Below are 21053 nucleotides of genomic sequence, written 5' to 3' on the forward strand. Positions count from 1 at the left end.
GAAGTGCCGAATTCCAATTTAGTTTGCATGTCTGACTACAGGTAACACTTGGCATTACTCAACTGGGTGCCATCTGCAACCGTTTTCCTTATTTCATGGACGGCGTACATTTAATGTAGTATTTTTAGACCACATTTATCGGCCCATAATTTCGGTAAGTCACCATTTGTGTGTTCTTTGGGTAGATGCACATGCATATACGCTATGATTGTCATATTTTGTTCGGTTTCACATGGATGCGGTCAATTTGATTTATCTGTTTACATTGCAGCCACATTTGGAAGAATGCAATCCGAGGATTTCCACCGTCATACGTTTTTGCTCAGTTAATAAGTGCAACAAAATAACAATAATAAAATCAGCTTGTGTATTTAAAATAAAAACATAGCTAAGCCTTTTCGTCTGCTAGCTTAATGTTGCCACGACTGTGAAGCCTTTTTCCCTTTTCGTTATTGGTTGAAAAAAACTATGCATAGGCATGATGCTGTGTGTTAGATTCTTCTCAGCGGCTTAATTATGCCCATGTTTTTTTTTAAATAAAGCATGATACAATGTGTATATATATAATATAATACAGATTACATTTTTAATGGGGAGGGGCTATAATTGATTAATGACAGTTCCATTCATTTCAATGGGAAAAATAATTTGAAATATGAGTGTTATTTTTTTCCCACTGGTGGTAGTGCAGAAAAAGTATTTGCCATCCACCTTAAGAAAGGCAACACAATAAGGGGACGGGGATTTTGGCTGCCAGTCCAAGCTCAAATTTTAATAAATACTTCAAAAGCACATAAGTATAAATTGCAGGACGAGCCAAACTACGGCAAATCGTGTGACTTACCATAAAAAAAAATAAAAAAAACATTTGTTTATTTATGTATGTATAACTCATTGTTGTCTTGTGAAAAACATGTAATCCCCATTCAGGTAAAACTAAAAATCTGACTAAAAAAAGTGTTTTTCACAGGACAGCGACGATATACTGAAGTTGAAGAGCACGCTACACCTAATATTATATTTTGAAGAGGTGCTAAAAGAGAAAAAAAAAAACTAAGATTTTGTGGGGTTAAATTGTTGCCAAACTTTCATTGACTGCCCCATCGAGGCTCGTTCCCCACTTGCGCCGAGGCTTGTCCAAACAATCATACTTACATTTTAGCGCCATTATGCACACCCTCCGTGTCCACAGGCCCTGATAACATTCTCACAGCAGTTTCGGTGCGGCGTTCTCGCCAAACAATACCTTATTGACACGGGGCCCTTTGGCTCACAATAGCCACAAAACACCAGGGTTCCTGTTTTTGTTGACTCTCTTTGAGGCCACCATTGAGGCAAAAAGCCACTGTGGACACAGTGTCGACGCATAATGGGAGCTCTCCGTCATACAATACAACAAATCAAGCCTTTAAATGTTTGAGCATGATAAGGCCAAGAGAGAGAGGGGAGGAGGGAGGGGAGGAGGGAGGGGGGAGGGGGGGGGGGTCAGAGGAAGGAGTCAGGTGAAGTTGAATGAAATGTGGGGTTAAGAAATGATATAGGGGAGTCTCATACCACTAGGGGACAGTAGTAAGTCACGGAAGGAAGAAGCAGTGCTTGTGCATATAGGTGTGTGTGTGTGTGTGTGAGTGTGTGTGTTTCACTCCCCCCCCCTTCTTATAAGTGTGTGTGCGGCAAAGCGTGAACAAAAGACTTTCTTTGTTGCGGATAATAAAAGAATGCCGAAATAGCTCCTTGACTGCTTTAGAAAAGATCTTGATGATGCGTTTGGCCCATAATGCACAGGAACAGCTCTGGATTTGCATAATCACGTGTAATGTAAAGCAGCCAACAAACAAACTGTGGCTGACGGGAGGGAGATGCAGCTTTGTGCACCCCTTCCTCCCCTCCTCTCCCCTCCCCTTATGGACTTTATATGCACACTTAAGAGTACATTTAATCTCATCTTCTTCGCAACATAAAGGACAACATTTGTGCTTTGTGGGAGATCAAGTGCTTCCGGATACAAAATAAGTAAATTACAGGCATCCATTTTCGATGTAAGCACCGCTCGTGATGATTTACCGCTTTAATTAGGGCGTTGTTTCCGGAAGATGTGATAGGGATTCCAACGGTTAAAAATGACATACCGAGAATGTTTTGTTCGTTAGACGTAAGTGTTTCTTTAGGCATCACTGATTATGGGCGCATTCCTCCTTTTGTGCGCAGCAAAAAAAAAAAAAGGGCTCATCTGTTTGTTAACTGGTTAAACCAGTGAAGTTAATACCTTCAACTGCTTGGCAGTGCTTGTTATCGACATGGTAACCCTATATGTATGTTTAAAAACAAAAACAAAAAAAAACGGCACCTTCTTTCTCGTCAGGCAATTAAAACAACAACAATAACGCTATTGGGCAACGACAGCAGCGTCTAGTTATGCCCTTCGTTAGTTGCACAATGTTCCTCATGAATTAGTTAAGTCTGTTAATTGCACATTTATGACGCTCAAGGCCATGGAGAGTTGGATTAGATGGCGCAGGAAGGGGAGGAAAAAAAATGAGCAGGCATGAAAAATAAATGACACTTTTAGATTACTGCTTAACCTAGCGTGGCAAAGAGCAGCAAAGGTGTTTTTGATTTTTGGTCGGAAAAAACAAATGACAATTTCCTCCGCTGGATTTGTTGATTATTTTAAATTGTCTTATTTTTTTTTTTACATTTAATTTGAATATAGTTTATGCTCTGTAAGTTTTTATAACGTTTAAAAACTTGGTAATGGCCTCACAGAATAAAATAAGGAAAAATGATAGCATTAAAATTCTATAAAAATTGATCAAATACAGTCGATTAAAGATTCCCCGATTGAAATATTTAATTTAAATTGGGGAAGGGGTGTGTCATCATTTTATCACGGGAAACCTCGCAATGATCATGTTTATGCAGCACAAAAAAAAAAAAATGGGGCAAATACATATATATTTTTCAAAACGCTGCCGCAGCCTGACGTCTTTGTGCTTGCACTTTATCGTCGTCTATTCTGATCTCTGGCGTGTTTCATTATTAAGTGACTTTTGAGTGACACGGCGCCGGCTGTCACCGCCATGTGCCGAGACTCCTCTCATTTCCAGCACCCACCGCCACCGCCACCACGATAATAATGAGCATCTCGGTGTAGCCGTAAGACCTCGCTATTTGTGTTATTGTTGTGGGGGTGTCACACACACACACACACACACACACAAGGGCCCTGACGTTTGCTTTGCTATCAGCGGGAGTGTGCAAATACAAACACATTTGCCTGAGTTATTGACCTTTATCTCCCCACTTTTCCTGACAGCCATCTCTAGTTATTGACAATACGAACACGTGGGACGACGCATAACCTTTCATTCATAGACTACACACACTTGCTCTCTCTCCTTTCTGTCTTCCTCCTTCCTGTGCTCTCTATCTCGCCGGCAGTTTGCATTTGTTTCAAGAAAATACGCCAATGCTATTTTTCTTCCGCCCCAAATTCGAGGCGGATAATATAATAAGGCGAAGACAGATATTAAGAATCTTCTCTAATTCGGACATGCTGACATTTTAGCCAAGAGAGTTTTTGTTTTCCTATTTGTGTTGATTGGGTCATATATCTTCCTGCACAAGGCCGATATTTGTGTCTTCATGATGTTGTGACAGATGTGGTAACTACCGTAAAGATGGAAAAAATACAAAAAGTGCTTAACTTTGGGGTGTGCAACGTACGCCACTCGGTCCACAGAGAACATTTGCTTGGGTCCAACCAATGAAACCTCAGAGGAACGGTTTCAAAAAGGCCAAAAATAGAGACAAACACAGATTTGATTTTTTTTATTTTTCTTCAGAAATTTAGTACGCTCCTTGGAGGACGATAAAAACTCAAATGGCCTCTGATCGGAAAAAGCTTCGCCACCCCTGAATTAAATATTTATCTTGTATACGTGTAGCATTTGCATTTCTGTGTAGAGTGGATTTTCTTTTATATATACATATATCTATGCAGCATGAGGAACAACATAATTAAACTGAATATAGGCCTGAATCCATGGACCAATAATAAAGAGAATAATTTACTGCATCTCAATACAACGTTGAATAACAATGGTCGTAAAAACCACCGCTAATGATTCTCCTCCAGGATTTATTGTGTTTTCCAGCGTGTGGCGTGCATAAAACACGCTATGTCCCCTGCGCTCATCGGCTCATCCCGCCGCCCCCCAAAACACACACATGCACACACACACACGCATACAGACACTCCGCACCCCTTCTGCGGGTACTTCCGAGGCCTAAAATTAAATTTTAAACATTCTGTCCAGGTGTTTGGTGACCATGGTTAATCATCGGGAAAGAAAGACATCAAACAATATTTGATAATGAGAAAAATGCCTCCAGGATATTCGGGGAATGGTGGGTGGTGGAAGTGGGGTGGTGCTGATGGAGGGAGGGTGTAGCACAGCGCGAGACACGAGCTGCAGCACAACGTAGTCTAGACCAGAAGAGTCTGTGTGTGCGCGTGTGTGTGTCCATGTGACATACAGGCTCACGGTCACAAAAACACACACACAAACGCACACTCGCACACACATTAACTATCTACGGCCCACTCAGTCACTTCTTACGGAGTTAAAAAGCCATTAATGCATTGCCTCTTTCTTAAAGTTCATGATGAGATAATTAGAATTCAAGATTGGAGTGCCGGTGCGCTGAGATTAGCTGCGCCGCGCCTCAACTCAATTATTTCACGTTAAAATGGATTTTGTGCAAGGGGTGGGGGGGGTGGTTTCGAGGGGGGTTCCAGTTGAGGAAAACTGTGATTTCCTCCTTGACTTTCATTGAGAAAAGCTTGTCATTCAAGATCAATTTTATTTAATTAAAGTGACCAAAAAAAATAAATAAAAAAAATAAAAAAAAGTCGAGCCCATCTGAATTTGGTTGCTAACCAAAAACAACAGCACCTAAATTGTTACTTCTCAAAATTTAAGGCACCCCACCATGGAAGTCTGCATTATCTGCAGTTAAGTGAATATAGAAATATTTATGGACCTGAATCAATTGTTAAAGAGTAAATGAAAAAACGTTTCAATTTAAATTTTGTACCCCCCCCCCCAAAAGTCACAAATCATATTAATGTATTTGCTAAATATAAATTATACTGACATAGTGGTAAAAAAATGAAATAATTAGAGTAAGGAGCAGGCGTGTAGGATAATGAGGGGGGAATTATTTGCCCCGCGATCCTTTTGTAGCATCGTTTTTTTGTGTTTTTGATTGACACGGCGCTAACAGTCTGGATGGGACGGAGGCTGATCCAGCAACGCAGGCCAATCGGCAGCATGTGCAGCCACCTTCGGTCATGCAAATTGAGCCCGGCCGGCCAGCCCGTTGACTTTGATTAATGAGCTCGGGCTGCCTCCTTTGTTTCCGCGCGCAGGCATTTAGGGTGAAATACAATCCCAAAATATTATCAATCCCCTATTAATCTGGTGAATTCGCTCACGCCGAACAGTGTTTCCCATCCTGCGTCTCGCGAGCATTGGGCACAATTGCATTTAATTACTTGTCTTGCTAATTAGATTCATTAAAAGGATAATAAAATAAATGGAGGAGGCACAGTGGAAAGCTCAAGCGAAACACATGTCTTGTCTGCCGCGATGTAAAATATGGATGTGGGATTTTCTGGGGCAGTCATGCTGTTCGGAGGGGATGAAGGCAAGAATATGATACCGTGCTAATACTACAGGCATTTCCTGACTCTGGCTTCCCTCGTGTTTAAACTGTGATTTTTAGAGCTGAGATTCCAGACTCCCTGAAGATTCCGAGAGCAATTTTGCGGTGCGGGGCCAGTGAAGTCACAGTCTTCAGCGGCAGGGGGAAGAAGAAAAAAAAAGAAGGAAGAAACATTATGACAGTAATGCTGACAATGGAGTGAAACCAAACACGCTCTTTGCATGGTAAGCGATGCCACTGGATGTGGAAAAGAGAGAGAGGGGCTAATGGGCAAGACGTGGAAGATCTTACAATATCCTTCAGATGTGCGACGAGGAGAGGAAATTACACGAGCAAGCAAATCATCAATCATTATATTCGTCAACTGGGGATGCTGTCAATTTCCCCGACATTTATTCTACGGCGGGTATATAAGCGGCATTAGCGGCACCTTGCTTTGCACTACAATGGCAGCGAGAAGAGAGATCAGTGCAGCCTCTCTCAGATATCACAGGGAGACACCCTTTGTAAATTCACCTCCCACTGTGAGCAGGCTTCGCAGCTGGTTAACAGCGCTGCCCTGCTCGCGCGCAGCCTTCGTCGACAGCTCCCTTCACAGAGACAGGCTATGTAAAAAACTGTGTTTTCTATATATATATATATTTTTTTGCTTTTTAGAATTCTCACCGTAGCCAAAACATTTGCAAATTTGAATAAAATGGTATACTTCATTATTTCTCAATGTTCGAATTGACACTTTCGTTTTGTCTTCTTCTTGGGGAACCCGCCTTCCCTGATTGGCTGACCAGTTTCCGGTATAAATATCCACTAATTGCTCGTACAGGTCAAAATTCCGAGATGTAAACATGTCAAAATTACTGTGATGGTTCATACGCCGACCCTTGTCCGAAAAAAAAAAAAAAACGGCAAGGAAATGCAAATTTATTTACACACCGCATTTCATACACAAGACAACTCAATGAGCTTCACGCAAGCAAAGGCAGAACACCTAAAAACATTTACAAGCAGAACAGCAACCGACATTGAGAAGCAAAGCATTAACAAAAATTTTAAATTACGAAAACAACGTACACTGGCGGCAGGGCTGGGAAAAAAAAGTCGATCACCAAAAATGGTCGACGCAAACCGTTTTGCTGTGAGGTATTCTCGACACCATTGTAGTCAATCCACACAGGCCACATAAATTCATTATGCTCGATTTAAATCACTCATGACATTTTCACGGTATATTAGCACCCTCTCTTGGTGGAAAGTTGATCCTGCAGTCAATGATATTTTCCATGTTAGGGGCACATCTCATCAGGTGTCGTCACAGTGATTACATGTTTGTCATAGTTTTTACACCGGAAGCCAGACAAGACCAGCAGGGGCTTTGGAATTGGGGTGTAGCATACCCATTCATATGCTAGCATTCGTAACTGGAATTTAAATCGCGCCCCCCGGTTTCCAAAGCAATCCACCGCATCGCTTGGCTGCAAGGTAATGTGTTCTTAATCTACCATTGCTAGTTGGTAAGAACGTTTGGAGACTGCAAATTGTGTTAAGATTTTTGCTAACATTTGTGTTAAACTGCAAGAATGCTAAATTTAGCCTAGCATCGCTTTAGAGACATCTGCTGTCAAACACATTGCTAAAGCAGAGACTCAGGGTGAGTATAAGAGGTATGAATTCTTTCAGAAAAATGCGATGCACGTCAATGGCCTCACTCGTGGCCAGCCGAGATGTGCTCTCTTTGGCGGGGGAGTACCGATGGACTCGGTCAATGGCTGGATTTTTCTTCATATTTTTTTATTTTCCCAGTTTTTGTACAAATTATATTCTTTACTATTAAGTGACCATAGTGTTACCTTACAATAACTTTAGAAAACGCAAATTTTATTTGCAATGATGTTATATCGACTTTGTGGGTAACATTGTTGGCAGGATTCGATTAGTACTCCATTATTCAATGGCAGAGATGTTTGGACAATCGATTCTAAAATGATAGCGACAGCCTTATTTGTTACGCCCAGCCATTGACATACTTTTTCATTTAGGAAGTCTTTCTTTTTTTTTCTCAAATATTGTATTTATTGTATGCTACTTTTTTAATGATTCTCACGAAGAAGCTCAACATGACATCAGCTACAGTAGCAATTATTCCCGGGCAGCATTATTTGATTAAACCATACAACACTGCCATGGAAACAGGAGTTCATAACATTCATGAGGCTCACATATCTTGAAAAACAATTGTGCCGATTGCCAAATGCCCATCCTTGAAACAACACCGTTTTTATTTGATCATTGTTGTGTAAATATAGCGAGGATGCACAGACACAACATAATCTGTGATCGTAGCGCTTTTAAAGCCAGCACAGTGCACTGACTCGCAACCCCGTCTCTGATTTTTATCTTTTAATGCCATCACATTACACTGATCCTTTTCTACCTATTACACAGCCCTCCAGCAAACCCCCACCCCCTGATCCTCTGATACCTAGCCGAGGCGCTCCTCCTGCCCCTGACCTTGGCCCTTTGTAGCAATCAGACCAGACTTCCTCAGAGGCCCTGATCTTATCTGGCACTACCAATCCCACTACACAGCTTCCTTTTGTAGCCGAGCGCGGTGCAGCGAGCCCTTTCAGACCTGCAGACTGTGCCGACGAACACGCGCCAAGGCCGAGACCTCGGCTCATCTCAGTCATCATACTACACTGCCCAACAACAATGGCCTTTATTTCCAGACGCGGCACGGGTCATGATACAGGCTTTCGTGCTCATCAATACATTGTTCAATCACAATGGGGAGGAACCAGCAACAGTCTTGTCAAATGAAATGTTTTGACTCTATCACATGGTGGTACAATAAGACATTTCCACTTGACAAGGCAGAGGGGGTCCCACGTGCACTTCATTAACTTAACGCAAAATAGAAACACACAAAACCAGAAAATATCCACAATGCTTTGTAATATCTCTGCACTGGTATGTAAAGAGAAAATGAATTAAAGCACACTGCATTTTAGTGGCGCTAAGAGACTAATTACAATTACAATTAAAATGGAGCCATTATAAAATAGCGATCTTAAGGGGACGATTTGTCAAATTACATCTGAAGTTATAGGCATTCAGGGGACTACACAGTTTCAAAGTCAACATTTTGCTCTACATGCATTTTGTAACAATTTTTTTCTAACAAAGTCAGCTGGGATAAGCGGAATATCACTTGCAAATTTTACAAGCTGTGCAGGAAATTGATTGATTTATATATTACCAAATAGACGTACCTTTATTTTCTGGTGACATGAATGGCAATTCCTCCAGATTAAGGAAAGAGTACGGAAATCAGATCTCCTCATCAACCCCTGCAATGTGAAATTAAATCAGATTATCATCAATAGCAATACTGTACAAGGCATGGTTTTGCAAACATTGCCTGATAATTCAACACAATAACAGGCAAAAAGAAATCATGATATTTTTCATAGTTATTGGATTATATTTTTCTAAATACTGTACTTTTTATTTTTGTACGTTTGAATTAAAAAAAAAAGCTCAGGTCATTTGGGGACCATCATGGATGTAGAAAAGATACAAAAATGTATTTAGATGCAAATAGGTGAGTCTTTCTTTTTAAATAGTGAGAGAAAGTCATATTTATCCAACAGTATGCAGTGCTATTAAATGGAAGTCATTAGTTTCAACAACTTCTTATATGGCAGAACGATGCTGAGTTTCCAAGTGCCCGGCAAGAGGTCTAGAGGAAGACCAAAGAGGAGTTTTATGGATGTAGTTAAAGAAGACATGAAAGTAGTTGGGGTGAGAGCACAGGATGCAGAGGACAGGGTAAAATGGAGGCAACTGATTCGCTGTGCTGAAAAGACGAAAGGAAAAGATTAGTTTCAACAACTTCAACATCCATTCATCATTTACAACTATAATTTTGGTTGCCAGTTATTTATTTATTTTTATTTTTTTTAGTAATAACAACAGTTAAATCACTTCCACACAGACTAGGTGGCTTCAGACGTGGGCTGCCCCCTCAACTCAGTTTGAACGCCCCGGCTCACTATACATTGCACTCCATTTTAGCCGACAGCAGTCGACCGCCGAAGCGACAACCCTCTGTTTTGTTCTCCTGCCATCGTTTCCAACATCTGCTTAAAACCTCACAACACGTTTATTTTTCGTTGGAAGTGTCGCTTACATTTCATGAGAGGGAAGCGTGTGAGCGCCGCTGCCGCACTCATGCTTTCCGGGAGTCACCGCGTCATCGCCAGAGTCCTGCCCACTTGTGGCAAAAATAGCCAATTAAACAATGTTATACTCAGCTCAGTGCGGGAAAGACCAATCAGCACACAGTTCCCTGACGAGTCATCACTTCAACTTCCTAGCGGGAAGCGGAAACGCGGTCGTGAGGCGTCCGGAAGAAATGGTAAACAAACATTTTTACGGACTTTTTATCATTCCATAATCCTATTTGACCACATCTAAAGCACGGTAGGTATTCGGTATCTTAGAAAGACTACATAGGAATTGAATGTGTCGCGTTTGTTACGTTATAGAACGAAACATGGCGAACAATGATGACAATTTGTTTTGATAGTTTAGCTGATCTCTGCTCCCCCTTAATAATAAAAATAACACCCAGCTACATTTTTAAAAACGATGCGTTTTTACAGACATGTGAAGATGAAACTCTCCCGTGCTGAATACAAGGAAATAGTGAGATGGACTGAGCAATTGAGACCAACACGTCAGTGTATGAAGATGTTAAAGGAGAGATTTCCCAAGTAAGTCACCTGCCTCTGTTATGTCTTGTGGCCAGGGGCGCCGAAAAGGCGGTGGTTAGGTGGTGGGATTCGCGGGGTACATCATCGATAGGGGTCCGAATGAAATTAAAACCCTGAAGAAAAATTACATTCAGTAAAAACGTTCAATTAACAATATATTTCATTTACAATGCATTGATGGCAACAAGTGTATTTGTGTAGAGTGCTTTCTCAACGCCCCCCCTCTCCATTTATGTAAAATGGTTAAGTCCACTCGTACAGTTTTTAACGTAATCGACGGTGAGTAGAGGCGGAGTCGGTAAGATTCCCTTGAAGTCTGATAGCCAAAAAATGGAAAGCGAAGAAGCTTAGGCAGAAGAAAGAAGCCATGGTTTTACGAGATGTCCCCCAGTTCTTTCATAGGAAAGGTGGCTTAGTGGTTCATCTGATGGAAAGTTCTGGAGCAACAGCTTGTCGATTCTTGATCTATAGATGCTAATGTTCAAATTACAATAAATCATAAAAGGCAATTGGCCAATTTGTTTTTGGTGGTGTTTCCTGAGATTTGATTTGTTTCTCTGGAGATTATATTTGCATTTCATTTTAATGGTAGAGGTTATTTAGTACTTGAGTTTTGAATTTTCTGGAATTAATCTTGAGAATTTTATGTTCATTTGAAGAAAGACATGGTTTTGAGATATAAATTTTCAGACTTGCAGCAAATAATTGAATCTACACGAATTTCATTATATTTTCAGTGCTTTCACGACCAAGTAACTATCATATTATTTTCATAAATCTGGGAAGAGTACAAAATATCCGTAAAATGCATAGTTTTATGTAAATTGGCATCAAAATTTTCCACCGGCCTAATCTTTTCATGGGGGCCAAAATCCCTGTCAGCAGACTAATTGGGGCATGGGGCACACGCACCACACTGCTTATGGACTTCTTATACCAAAAACATACATTGCTAGGCAACAACAATGAGTGGCATAATAAACTCAACTCACCTTTAATAGCAAAGATAATATTCCCCATATTTAATTGATATTGTTAGAGAATTATCCACTTAAGAATCCAGTGGTACCTGCCTTTAGGAGTTTAATATGTGATGTGAACAGGCTAGCAACTCAATTTACTGATATATTAAATCAAAATTCCAGTGCAACAATTCATAATGGGAAAAAAAATGTCAGTTTGTGGCACTCAGTAGTGAAGGTATCACTATCTGTTTATTACCACACACTGCAAATCATACTGTGTAGTAATTATAATGTTGTAATATTGTGCTGTATTTTAATAGCCGCTGTAAACTCAGATGTAGTGTATTTCCAAGGCATCCTTGGTGTTCTTTTCTGACAGTGGCAAATTGAATTTCTCATTGGAATATGTATAGTCTTTTACTGACATTCTCATAACACAGTAATAAAGACATGTTTGCAGTCAATCTTTGTATGAAAATTCATAATGGCAACTGAGCATGCCATCTTGTGCTGCACGACAAACAGTCCTTACGCCTTTATACAAACTAGTTCATTGTGTGCTGTTTATAACCTTATCGTATAGTGAGGACCCACTTCAGGATGCCTCAAGTAACAATACACTTGCTTTTTTTCCCCCCCATGCCGTTTCTGTATCCTTCGGACAGACGTGAGGAATTTCATAGCTTAAGGCTTTGCAGTTTTTGTAAGCATTTCATTGCCTTGCCCATGGCTGGCTAGTTGACTTTGGAGCAGCACTGCAAAATTGCCGCCAGACAAAAGGTTTTTCTGTCCCCGATTGGAGTTAACTGCCAGTTTCAGAAGCTTTACAGAAATACAATTTGTTTATTTATGCATTTATTTGAGTACTAGCTATCCAGGCCGAGTTTCTCAAAAGAGCAGTTGTTCTTAAAAAAACATATAGCAAATGGCCTGACACTACCTTATAGATAGATAGATGGCTTCTTAATTTATATATTTTTTTAGATTACTATTATTCTAATGTTATATATTGTATTGCATAGTATATATTAAATAATCTTATTATATATACTATATATTACTAATTTACATTACACCTTGTGGAAAGCGCTTTGTTACAGCTCCAGCTGTTGTGAAATGCGCTATATAAATAAAGTTGTATTATATACCAGTGCTTCTCAAATAGTGGGACGGGCCCCCCTGGGGGGGGGGCGCGGTGCAATGCTGAAGGGCGCGCGTGTGGGGAACATGCTTTTTTCCCCCACCGTACTACAATAAAGTGTAATTGCACATCCACTCCAGTAGTTGGCAGTGGCGCTCTCATTGCCTATTGTGCGCAGCGAGTATTAACTCTACAGAGTAGGTTTGTTTTACAACAAAAATGCTATTATTTATAGTTGCGGCGGAGAGTGGGTGGTGGGGTGGGGACCCGAATTGTTTTCTTCTTGCTAGGGGGGGCGTGACAGAAAATAATTAAGAAGCACTATATTAATCCCAACTGAACCTCACTCCTGTATGACCTGTACTTACTTGAACATCAGAATAATCAATTTGGAGCCTTTGCGAAAAATATTGGAGCTGTTTGAAAAAAAAAAAAGATGATGAATGATACCTGAAACGACATAGAAAAGGATTGTTATCAAGCTTTTGCAGAACTTGCTCATGAGCTTTTCATTTCAATCATGTGTGTTGGGGGAGAGAAACATGTAAAACTTGCAGGATAGTCACCCTCGAGGACTGGAGTTGTTGACACCTAGTATACCGTATAAGTGGCATGTTATTGTCTCACATTAACTGCAAACTGCATTGCATCATGAACCGTTTTGTGTTGTTATTAAATATGTATGGGCCTGTTTAATTTTTTGGCCATTAATTTCTCACTGGTCTTTGGAGTAATCCACCAGTGATGAGTAAGTGTGTTTTGCCATGCAGTGTTTCCACCCCCACAAAATCGAAGCGAGGTGTTAATGGTGGTGTTTGCCTTTCTCCTTGACACCAAGGGTCCCTTTTTTTTTTTTTTTTTATTGAACGTAACACGTGTAATCCCCCGAAGGCTACTGGGACACCACCACTGCTGATCCCACAGAGGTCACTTACAAAGTCGCATGCATTTGGAGTGTCCTACACCTCCACTTGTGTCCTAATCACCAATCTGGAGGAAAGGAGCTGGTCCCCAAAGTGGGATGCTGGGCAATCTGAACTTGGCTTCAGTCCTGTAGTCAGTTACTATGAAGTAGTTAAAAGGAAAAAAAAATAGCCAAATTAGAAAACCAACGTCTAAATGTGAGAGAATTATATACAGTTTATAAGAATAAATAAATATCACCTCACCTTTTTTTTTTTTCATAAAATTTTACTAGACCTTATACTGTAACCTGTCCTTCTCAAATAGGGGGGCGGGCCAAGGGAGCATATGTTGTGAAATGCGCCGTATAAATAAAATTGTTTTGTATTGTATTGCATTGCATGTCATTCCTGTAGTAGAATAAAGTGTAATTGCACTCCTCTACAGTAGATGGCAGTGGCACTCTCATTGGTGCGCTTGGAACAATTTGAGAGACAAATGTTACTATTTATAGTTGCGATGGAGAGTTGGTGGGGCCCAAAATATTTTCTTATAGATTATATTATAATATATAAAATAATACATAACATATTTTTATTTTTGGGTCACAAAATGGGGAACACCGTGTGACCAAATTTTCTGTGTGGAAAGCCGTAGCTACAACAATTTCTTGCTGATGACCATGTTAGTTTGAACCCAAATTTTCTAGAATAATTTCTTTATGACTGGTCTCTTGGAAAGTCAAATAGATGTCCAGTGGACCCCTGCTATTCACAGGGGGCAGTGACCAGGCCGGTTCGCGAAGCGGGAAAATCAGTTTTTGGTTCCCGTTGACCAAACTAAGTTCAACAGACTGTCCAAATGGGACTTTCCCCTCACAAAGAAAGTGGTACTGGTGAGTGTAATAATTAAAGGAAAACACAGGAGCATTTTCATTCCAATAATTCTGCACAATCTCAGACTCCCGGAGGTGCTGGCTTTTCTGTTTAGTCTTGCCGGCTATTGTTATTATTTCCTTCAGCATAAGCAATCTTGGTGAGGCCCGTGCTCTTTAAAATGCCAGAGTCTCCTCACTGGGCCTGACAGGCCGGCGCGGCGGCCGTGTTTTCACAGCCTGCAGAATTATTCTGCTTGTCCAATCAGCTGAGCTGGGCTCTGGAGGGTTAGTGATTGGACTGGCAGGAAATCAGGCTCTTAAGACATAACATATCGACTAGGCCATCCATCATCTCTTAGCATGCGCTCGGGTACGCCAGTCGCCCCCCCCCCCTCCTTGTCCCCTCGGACTGTGCGCGAGCCCTGTCACTTCGTAAATATTGGCCGGGGTGTCCATGGCTGGAGAATTGGGAGTGGGTCACGCTAACGTAGTTGGACGAATATTTTTTGTGAGTTCCAAATAGTCTGATCGTCTCGGTACTTGAAAATTGTGTACGAATAAAATGTGTGTTTGTGGGAGGGATCCAGGCAATATTCTTTTATAGGAGGAACTCTTGTGTCTCACATAAACTGTAATGGTGATGCTCTCGTTAAATAAGATGATGGGAGGCAGTCGTGGCAGTTGTTTCAACGGTTGTGAAAGAATGTTTATCACTGTAAACTTTTTTTTTATTTTTTTTTTTTATTGGCAATACTTTTACCTCTCTATTGGTATCAGACCAAAGTGTGCTGCCGTTCCCAGGATGGAAAAATGTTTTTTGTGTGTCAATTTACTTTTTTAATTCATGACATTTGATCAACATTGGATAATATAGACTACAAGTCAATCCTGGTGATTTTAGCTTGTATTTTTAGAAAAATGAATGAAAATGACATTATTGTCCTCGACATATGACGCTATTTTTTTAAATATTCAAACTGTCTTCTTTTTAATGTTCTGACAGTTCTCGTCAAGTTAAAGCTCAATTTTTCGCTACAGTATGAATTTAAATTTTCCAATATTGTTTAAAATGCATTCTCACAAAATGTTTATTTTTGTCTCGATTTGTACTATGCCAACTTTCGTCTTGGAAAATTACATTATTCCGCTCACATATGCAGAAGTGGAAAATGTTGAATTGCGATTACAGACTTTATATATATATACATATATCTTCGGGCAGTGGGCGGGGGACACCCTGAACTGGTTGCCAGCCAATCGCAGCGCACAGAGAGACGAACAACCATCCGCGCTCACACTCATACCTAGAGGCAATTTAGGGTGTCCAATCAACTTGCCATGCATGTTTTTGGAATGTGGGAGGAAACCGGAGTACCCGGAGAAAACCCACTCAGGCACAGCGAGAACATGCAAACTACACACAGGAAGGCCGCAGCCGGAATCGAACCCACGACCTCTGCACTGTGAGCACATCGTGTTCATCGGTTGTCCATCGTGCCTCGCAACCATTTTTTTTATGCAGTTAAATATTTTAACTCTGTTAACTCCGTTTTATTTAATTCCAAAATAATTTGCATACTTTGCATAGAGAAATTCAAATAACATATCATATTAGCTGTACATCTTTCGCACATCATCTCAGCACAAAACACCATGCTCAAGTTTCCACTGGGCCTTGCAAACCAACACTGCTGGAGTGTTAGTTCTTGTGGGCACAACTAAATGTTTACGTTCTTGAGAATTGTTTCACAAGCTTCACAAAAAATAGTAGTTGAAAAATGTGGTTAATCGTAATTAAGTCATTCACTGGTTGCTAAGGTAAAATGAATGCCCTTTTTGGCTTCCATTCCCATCAATGGCAGTGAATAAGTTAATTTGGCTTTTTTTTTTTTTGCCGATTAATTACTTAAAAATTGTTCTCACTTGACAGTACTAATATAAACATTTTTCAACTTTATTCCAGTTATGGCAATATTATTTGCATGCACGTAAGTCCTCAATTGTCCCCCCCCGCCAAAAAAAATAAATAAATAAAAATCAAACACTCACCGAATGTGATTTTTGAAATAGAAATTGATGTGAAACAATAGCAATGAATAATTTATTGGGCCAGCACTATTTTAAAATCATTGCCTTTCCATTTAACAAACAGCAGACGATTCAAACTTGGGACAAAGTGAAAGTAAGAGTCAATTTCAAGCTGATTTCCACGGAGTGGGCGGAGGGGAGGGGGGGGGGGTTGTCATTCTGCCTGTCCGACCATGAGTCCAGTGGGAGGAGAGTGGGAGGGTCCCACAGACGGACCAGAAAGAGACCCCCTCATCTGTAACGGCCTGCATAACACAGATGTTGGGAGTCATCTGTCACCCTGGCCTCTCTTTCCGGGTCTGGGCTGCTCCTGGAGAGGGTTGGGAGTTGGAACTTGGTGGGGGTGTTGTGAAGCATTGGACACGGTGCTGTCACTTTTACCCCAATTGACAATGGAGACGCATGCTAATATCAACTCTGAATAATAATAACAAGCTTCAAGCACCTGTACCCATCGCAAGGTGGACGCTATTCCCAAGAACAAATTTTGAGCCGTACTTTCGTCCATCTGTGATGACAATGGACAAAAGGCTTGGCTTTTTTATAGTTTATTTATTTTTTGTAAGTATGTGGAGTGCAGCAAAGGTGGGGCATCAGTCTTGGCAGACGTGTGACATGAGTCACATTAGGTCCTTCTCCTGCCGTGCATTAGAATTGGAAATGATGGGCTGCTCTCTGAGGTCTTGCCGAACTTCCCCCTGGGTCCAGTGGGAGAGGGAAGGGGGATGAGGAGGGGTCCCCCAGTTCATGCACCCTTTGTCCCTTTAAGTATAAGAAGGGAGGGGAGGTGAGTCCTCTCTGTCCTTCTGTGGTGTATTATGAATAGATGTGGATGTAATGATTAGCCCCACCCCCTTTTTTTTTCCGTATGTAAAATGCCATTCAGCCCACTCGTCATATGTCGTCCTTAAAGGCAGCGCAGATGCCAAAGTGTCGTTTAAAAAGTTCAGTGTGAAGCATCCCCGCACTTAGACTTTCACACTCACACACACACACACACATGCTGCTCCCCAGCGAGGAGAGGCCCCCTCCCGCCCCGGTACGTTCTTTCGAATCGGGCCCTAATGTGCCGTTTTCATTGGCACCGAGGCGGGCTGCAATATGGTGCGCCGGATCGCTGTGGGAATATGAATGTTGATTAAGCATGCGCTCAGCCTTTTGAAATTCACACAGAAGTGTCAGAATAATGGATGTTGAGCAAATGTCAAGCATTTGTTAATTTCTCTGTTATTGGTGGGGGTTTATCTAGCGTGATCTTTCCCGGCAAAAGCAAAGGGCAGGCTTGTTGTGGCATGTGCCATTGATATGGTGATTTCCTCACTCCAGACACTTTGTTTTTGATGGTAATATCTCGGCTCAAGACCAAGCCGAGGGACTGGCTCATTGATTATTTATCGTGCCTCTAGTGTTTTTTTTTGTTTTGTTTTGTTTTTTTACTGACTGGTTAAGGCATTGCTTTTTACACATCTATGTTTGACTAAAAATGACGTATTCTCTTCGGAATCAGCGTCCTCACGGAAAGTTTTATTGAAACACTACAAATAAATACATAAAAAAAAGGCAATTAAAATCAAAAGCATGAATGACATCATACAAAACCCATTTTGGATGCACACTTTGCACCCTTGGCACATTTTGCTGACGTGACAAACATATGGACTTAATGAGGCGGATGGCAGCAGAATTTAATAGGATCTTCTTTGTCAAGTAATGCACTTAAATTGGATGAAAACTGATCTTTTTGTTTTGCTGTTTAAAAAAAGACTTAAAATATATATATATAATTATTATTATTATGATATTTATTTAAATTTTTTTTTCAGCCATACCTGACTGTATAATATAATATAATAACCATATTATATAGCAGCAAAGACAATGAGATATTTAGTTTTTTCAACACTATGATCATTATGAGTTGAAGGCATATCTTTCTCCGATTCTGACTTGCACGACTGCCTTTAAGATGCATTTGCGACTAACTACTTCTCTGAAATTTGGAAAGCGACGAACGAGTTGCGGCCGACACAAGACAATTCTTGAATGAATGAAACGTAAGCAGTGGGGAGCGACGTGGACCAGGGAGAAGCTGTGCTGAGTTTACAACTTCACGTCAGACTGAGGAATTCATGAATAATAGATGTAATCAATTACTTGATTAGGAAGCACAGGAATGACGACTTCCTCTTCATATCAGGGATGTTTTCCAAGTACATTTCATAGATTATCTTTTCCACACATTGGGCTAGAAACACAGATGCAAGCAGTTTAGGGATCGTTGGCCTTCTAACTATTTATAAGGTCACATTTTAGGGTAAGAACTGTCTTTGTGGAGTATTTGCACCAAATAAAACATACACGAAAAAAATGGTGATGAAAATACCCTTTCCGACTGTACAAGAAAAAATCGTTACCGATTGCATTAGCTTTAATCGGGATTAGAGGGAGTCAAATGGAATGAAAATGCTCCATATAAACGCCTCAAACGGAATCCAAATCCAAATTGGAATTTTATTCGGATTCATACGGGTGGTATGTTACTTAATTCGATTTCGTATGCCTAACCAAAGCTTTTACATCTCCACAAGATCTCATTCAGTAAATTTTAGTTGCCTAATTTCTAGTGATTGACTCATGTGCTTTTTTTCAGGACCGATACATATACCGATTATTAGTAGTCATGTGGGCCGATAACCGATATTTGAAGCCGATATTTATTTGTTGAAAAGGGGGATAAAATGGTGTAAAAAAATTGAAAAATAGCAACTCCAAAACTTGACTTAATTTAATTGCCTTTAACCACACGTTTATTCAACAACTTTAGTGATTTACAACATTTTAAATCTTTTTTAGATCGCTCCCAGGCTCAGCTGCATTTCTTATAGTTCAATGAAAACAAATATCTCTTTAAAGTTTACTACGGCGAATATTTTTCTTTTAGTTATGAGTTGAAGTAGACTGACATTTCTTAAAATTTCGGCAAAGTTTGTTGTAGTGCACGTGACTCGAGGTGAAAAGGCAAACAGGCACCTTCGTGCTGATTGGCTGCTACCCACTGCACAAGAAACCAATCAGATGGTGCTGTGGGCGGGTCAATCTGCTTCTGCAGACAGGGCCACCAGCACAGCAGAGAAAGAGAGCGAGCCAAAATAAATCAGATTTTAATTTAGAAAAGTTTAAAAAAAAAAAAAATGGCCGATGCCGATAATCGGCAAAATGCCAAATATCGACCCGGTCGATAATCGGTCAATCACTACTCATTTCTCATCAATTACATTGTATTTCAAATCCAAATGTCTGCATTGTCACCAATGTAAAACTGTAGCGGATGAACAGAAATGTATTTTATAAGAAATTCAATCAATTCCACATGTGGCGTTTGTGCAAGTATTTATCTGAAGCTGCACGACACCTACATTTGTGTTTGTTTCTATCCCATCTCAAATGTATACTGTTACATTAACGCGGGAAAAAAAAAATCTACGGTTGTTATCGAAGTGCTGTGCTGAGAAACAGATGTTAGCGTTTTGCCTATCAGCGTGCGCAATTAGCAACATTTGCATATCAAGCTTCCGACGCGACGAGAGTGAACGTTGTCGGCAAGCCGTCATGTTTTGAACTTCCCTGTTAAGACAACTCATGCCAATATCAAGAACAATTATCGCGTATCGAATGAAGCCATCGTTTCATTCTTTACCCCACCATCACCCATGAAGGCAGATCAATCAGGAATGTTCTGTTTGGAAATGAGCCGGTTGCATGCCCTGAAGTGTCTCACCACGCGACACTCTCATGCATGCCGATCCACCAAATGCTCAACATCGCCGCGGCATATGATGCCACTGTCATTAGCCAGGTGGCTTTCATTACTTAAATTACCGCGATTGTTTGTAATTAATTATTTGTCAATTGGCGTTGGAGAATTGAGTTGAAATTCTTAAATCATCTCATATTAAATCAGTCGAAAATCCTACGCCTTGTTTTTAAAAATGTCTTGAAAAGAGGATATTTTTCACTTTCCTAAGCAGCCGATGGCCAAACTTAACCGAGCCTAAAGCACAGAGCAGGCGGAATGACAAACTGGGAAGGCGCTAATTGTTTTTGAATCTCATCGGCCGCTTGACTATTTTGGGGCGTCAGGCGCATATTACTGCCCCCCGTCTTAACGTCGTCGAGGAAGATAATGAGGTTGAAAGGGAACGATTCCTCAGCCACTCTAGTGTTTCTCAGCCTTCTGTTTTTTTGTGTTCTAAATGATATCTAAGAAGTAGAGCATGGGGGAATGGGTGGGCTGCTGGAATTTAATCTTTGTTCTAACAAAAGTCTATTAAAAGATGCTTAATGTCCGATGTTTGATTGATAAAGATAAAGATAAAGATGTCCTTTATTAGTCCCACAATGGGGAAATTTGAGGAAATTAATTTCCACCAGTAGGGGCGCTCTATAGTTCAGAAAATACAAAACTACGACTCTTGCTTTTAATGAGTCCATGGATAGATGACGTTTCGGGGAGGGAAAAAAAAAAGATGTAGTAGCAAACTCTGCGCAAATAGTAACATGCTAATTTTAAGTCA

The 21053-nt window shown here is 40.6% G+C and overlaps 2 protein-coding genes across 3 annotated transcripts in view; one reads left to right on the forward strand and one right to left on the reverse strand.

Annotated features, from left to right (window-relative positions):
• The window catches only part of dph6 (diphthamine biosynthesis 6), a 192125-nt gene extending 182131 nt beyond the window's left edge, over window positions 1-9994 (reverse strand). The window contains exons 1-2 of the mRNA XM_088313914.1: window positions 9920-9994; window positions 9000-9077 (exon numbers count right to left, since the gene is read on the reverse strand). The gene's annotated coding sequence lies outside the window, so the exon portion shown is untranslated. The remainder of the gene's footprint in view (window positions 1-8999; window positions 9078-9919) is intronic.
• A 55-nt stretch (window positions 9995-10049) lies between these two features.
• The window catches only part of cdin1 (CDAN1 interacting nuclease 1), a 76666-nt gene continuing 65662 nt past the window's right edge, over window positions 10050-21053 (forward strand). Inside the window, exons 1-2 of one of the 2 annotated variants that reach the window (XM_088313934.1) lie at window positions 10050-10147; window positions 10395-10505. In XM_088313934.1, coding sequence (XP_088170060.1) covers window positions 10405-10505 — 101 coding nt within the window. In that variant the 5' untranslated portion in view covers window positions 10050-10147; window positions 10395-10404. Of the gene's footprint in view, window positions 10213-10394; window positions 10506-21053 lie in introns of both variants that reach the window. The other variant, XM_088313924.1, reaches the window with a different exon arrangement.

Source organism: Idiotropiscis lumnitzeri, chromosome 1 (assembly GCF_059441095.1).
Source record: "Idiotropiscis lumnitzeri isolate Australia: NSW breed Sydney's pygmy pipehorse chromosome 1, RoL_Ilum_1.0, whole genome shotgun sequence".
Classification (NCBI taxonomy): Eukaryota; Metazoa; Chordata; class Actinopteri; order Syngnathiformes; family Syngnathidae; genus Idiotropiscis; species Idiotropiscis lumnitzeri.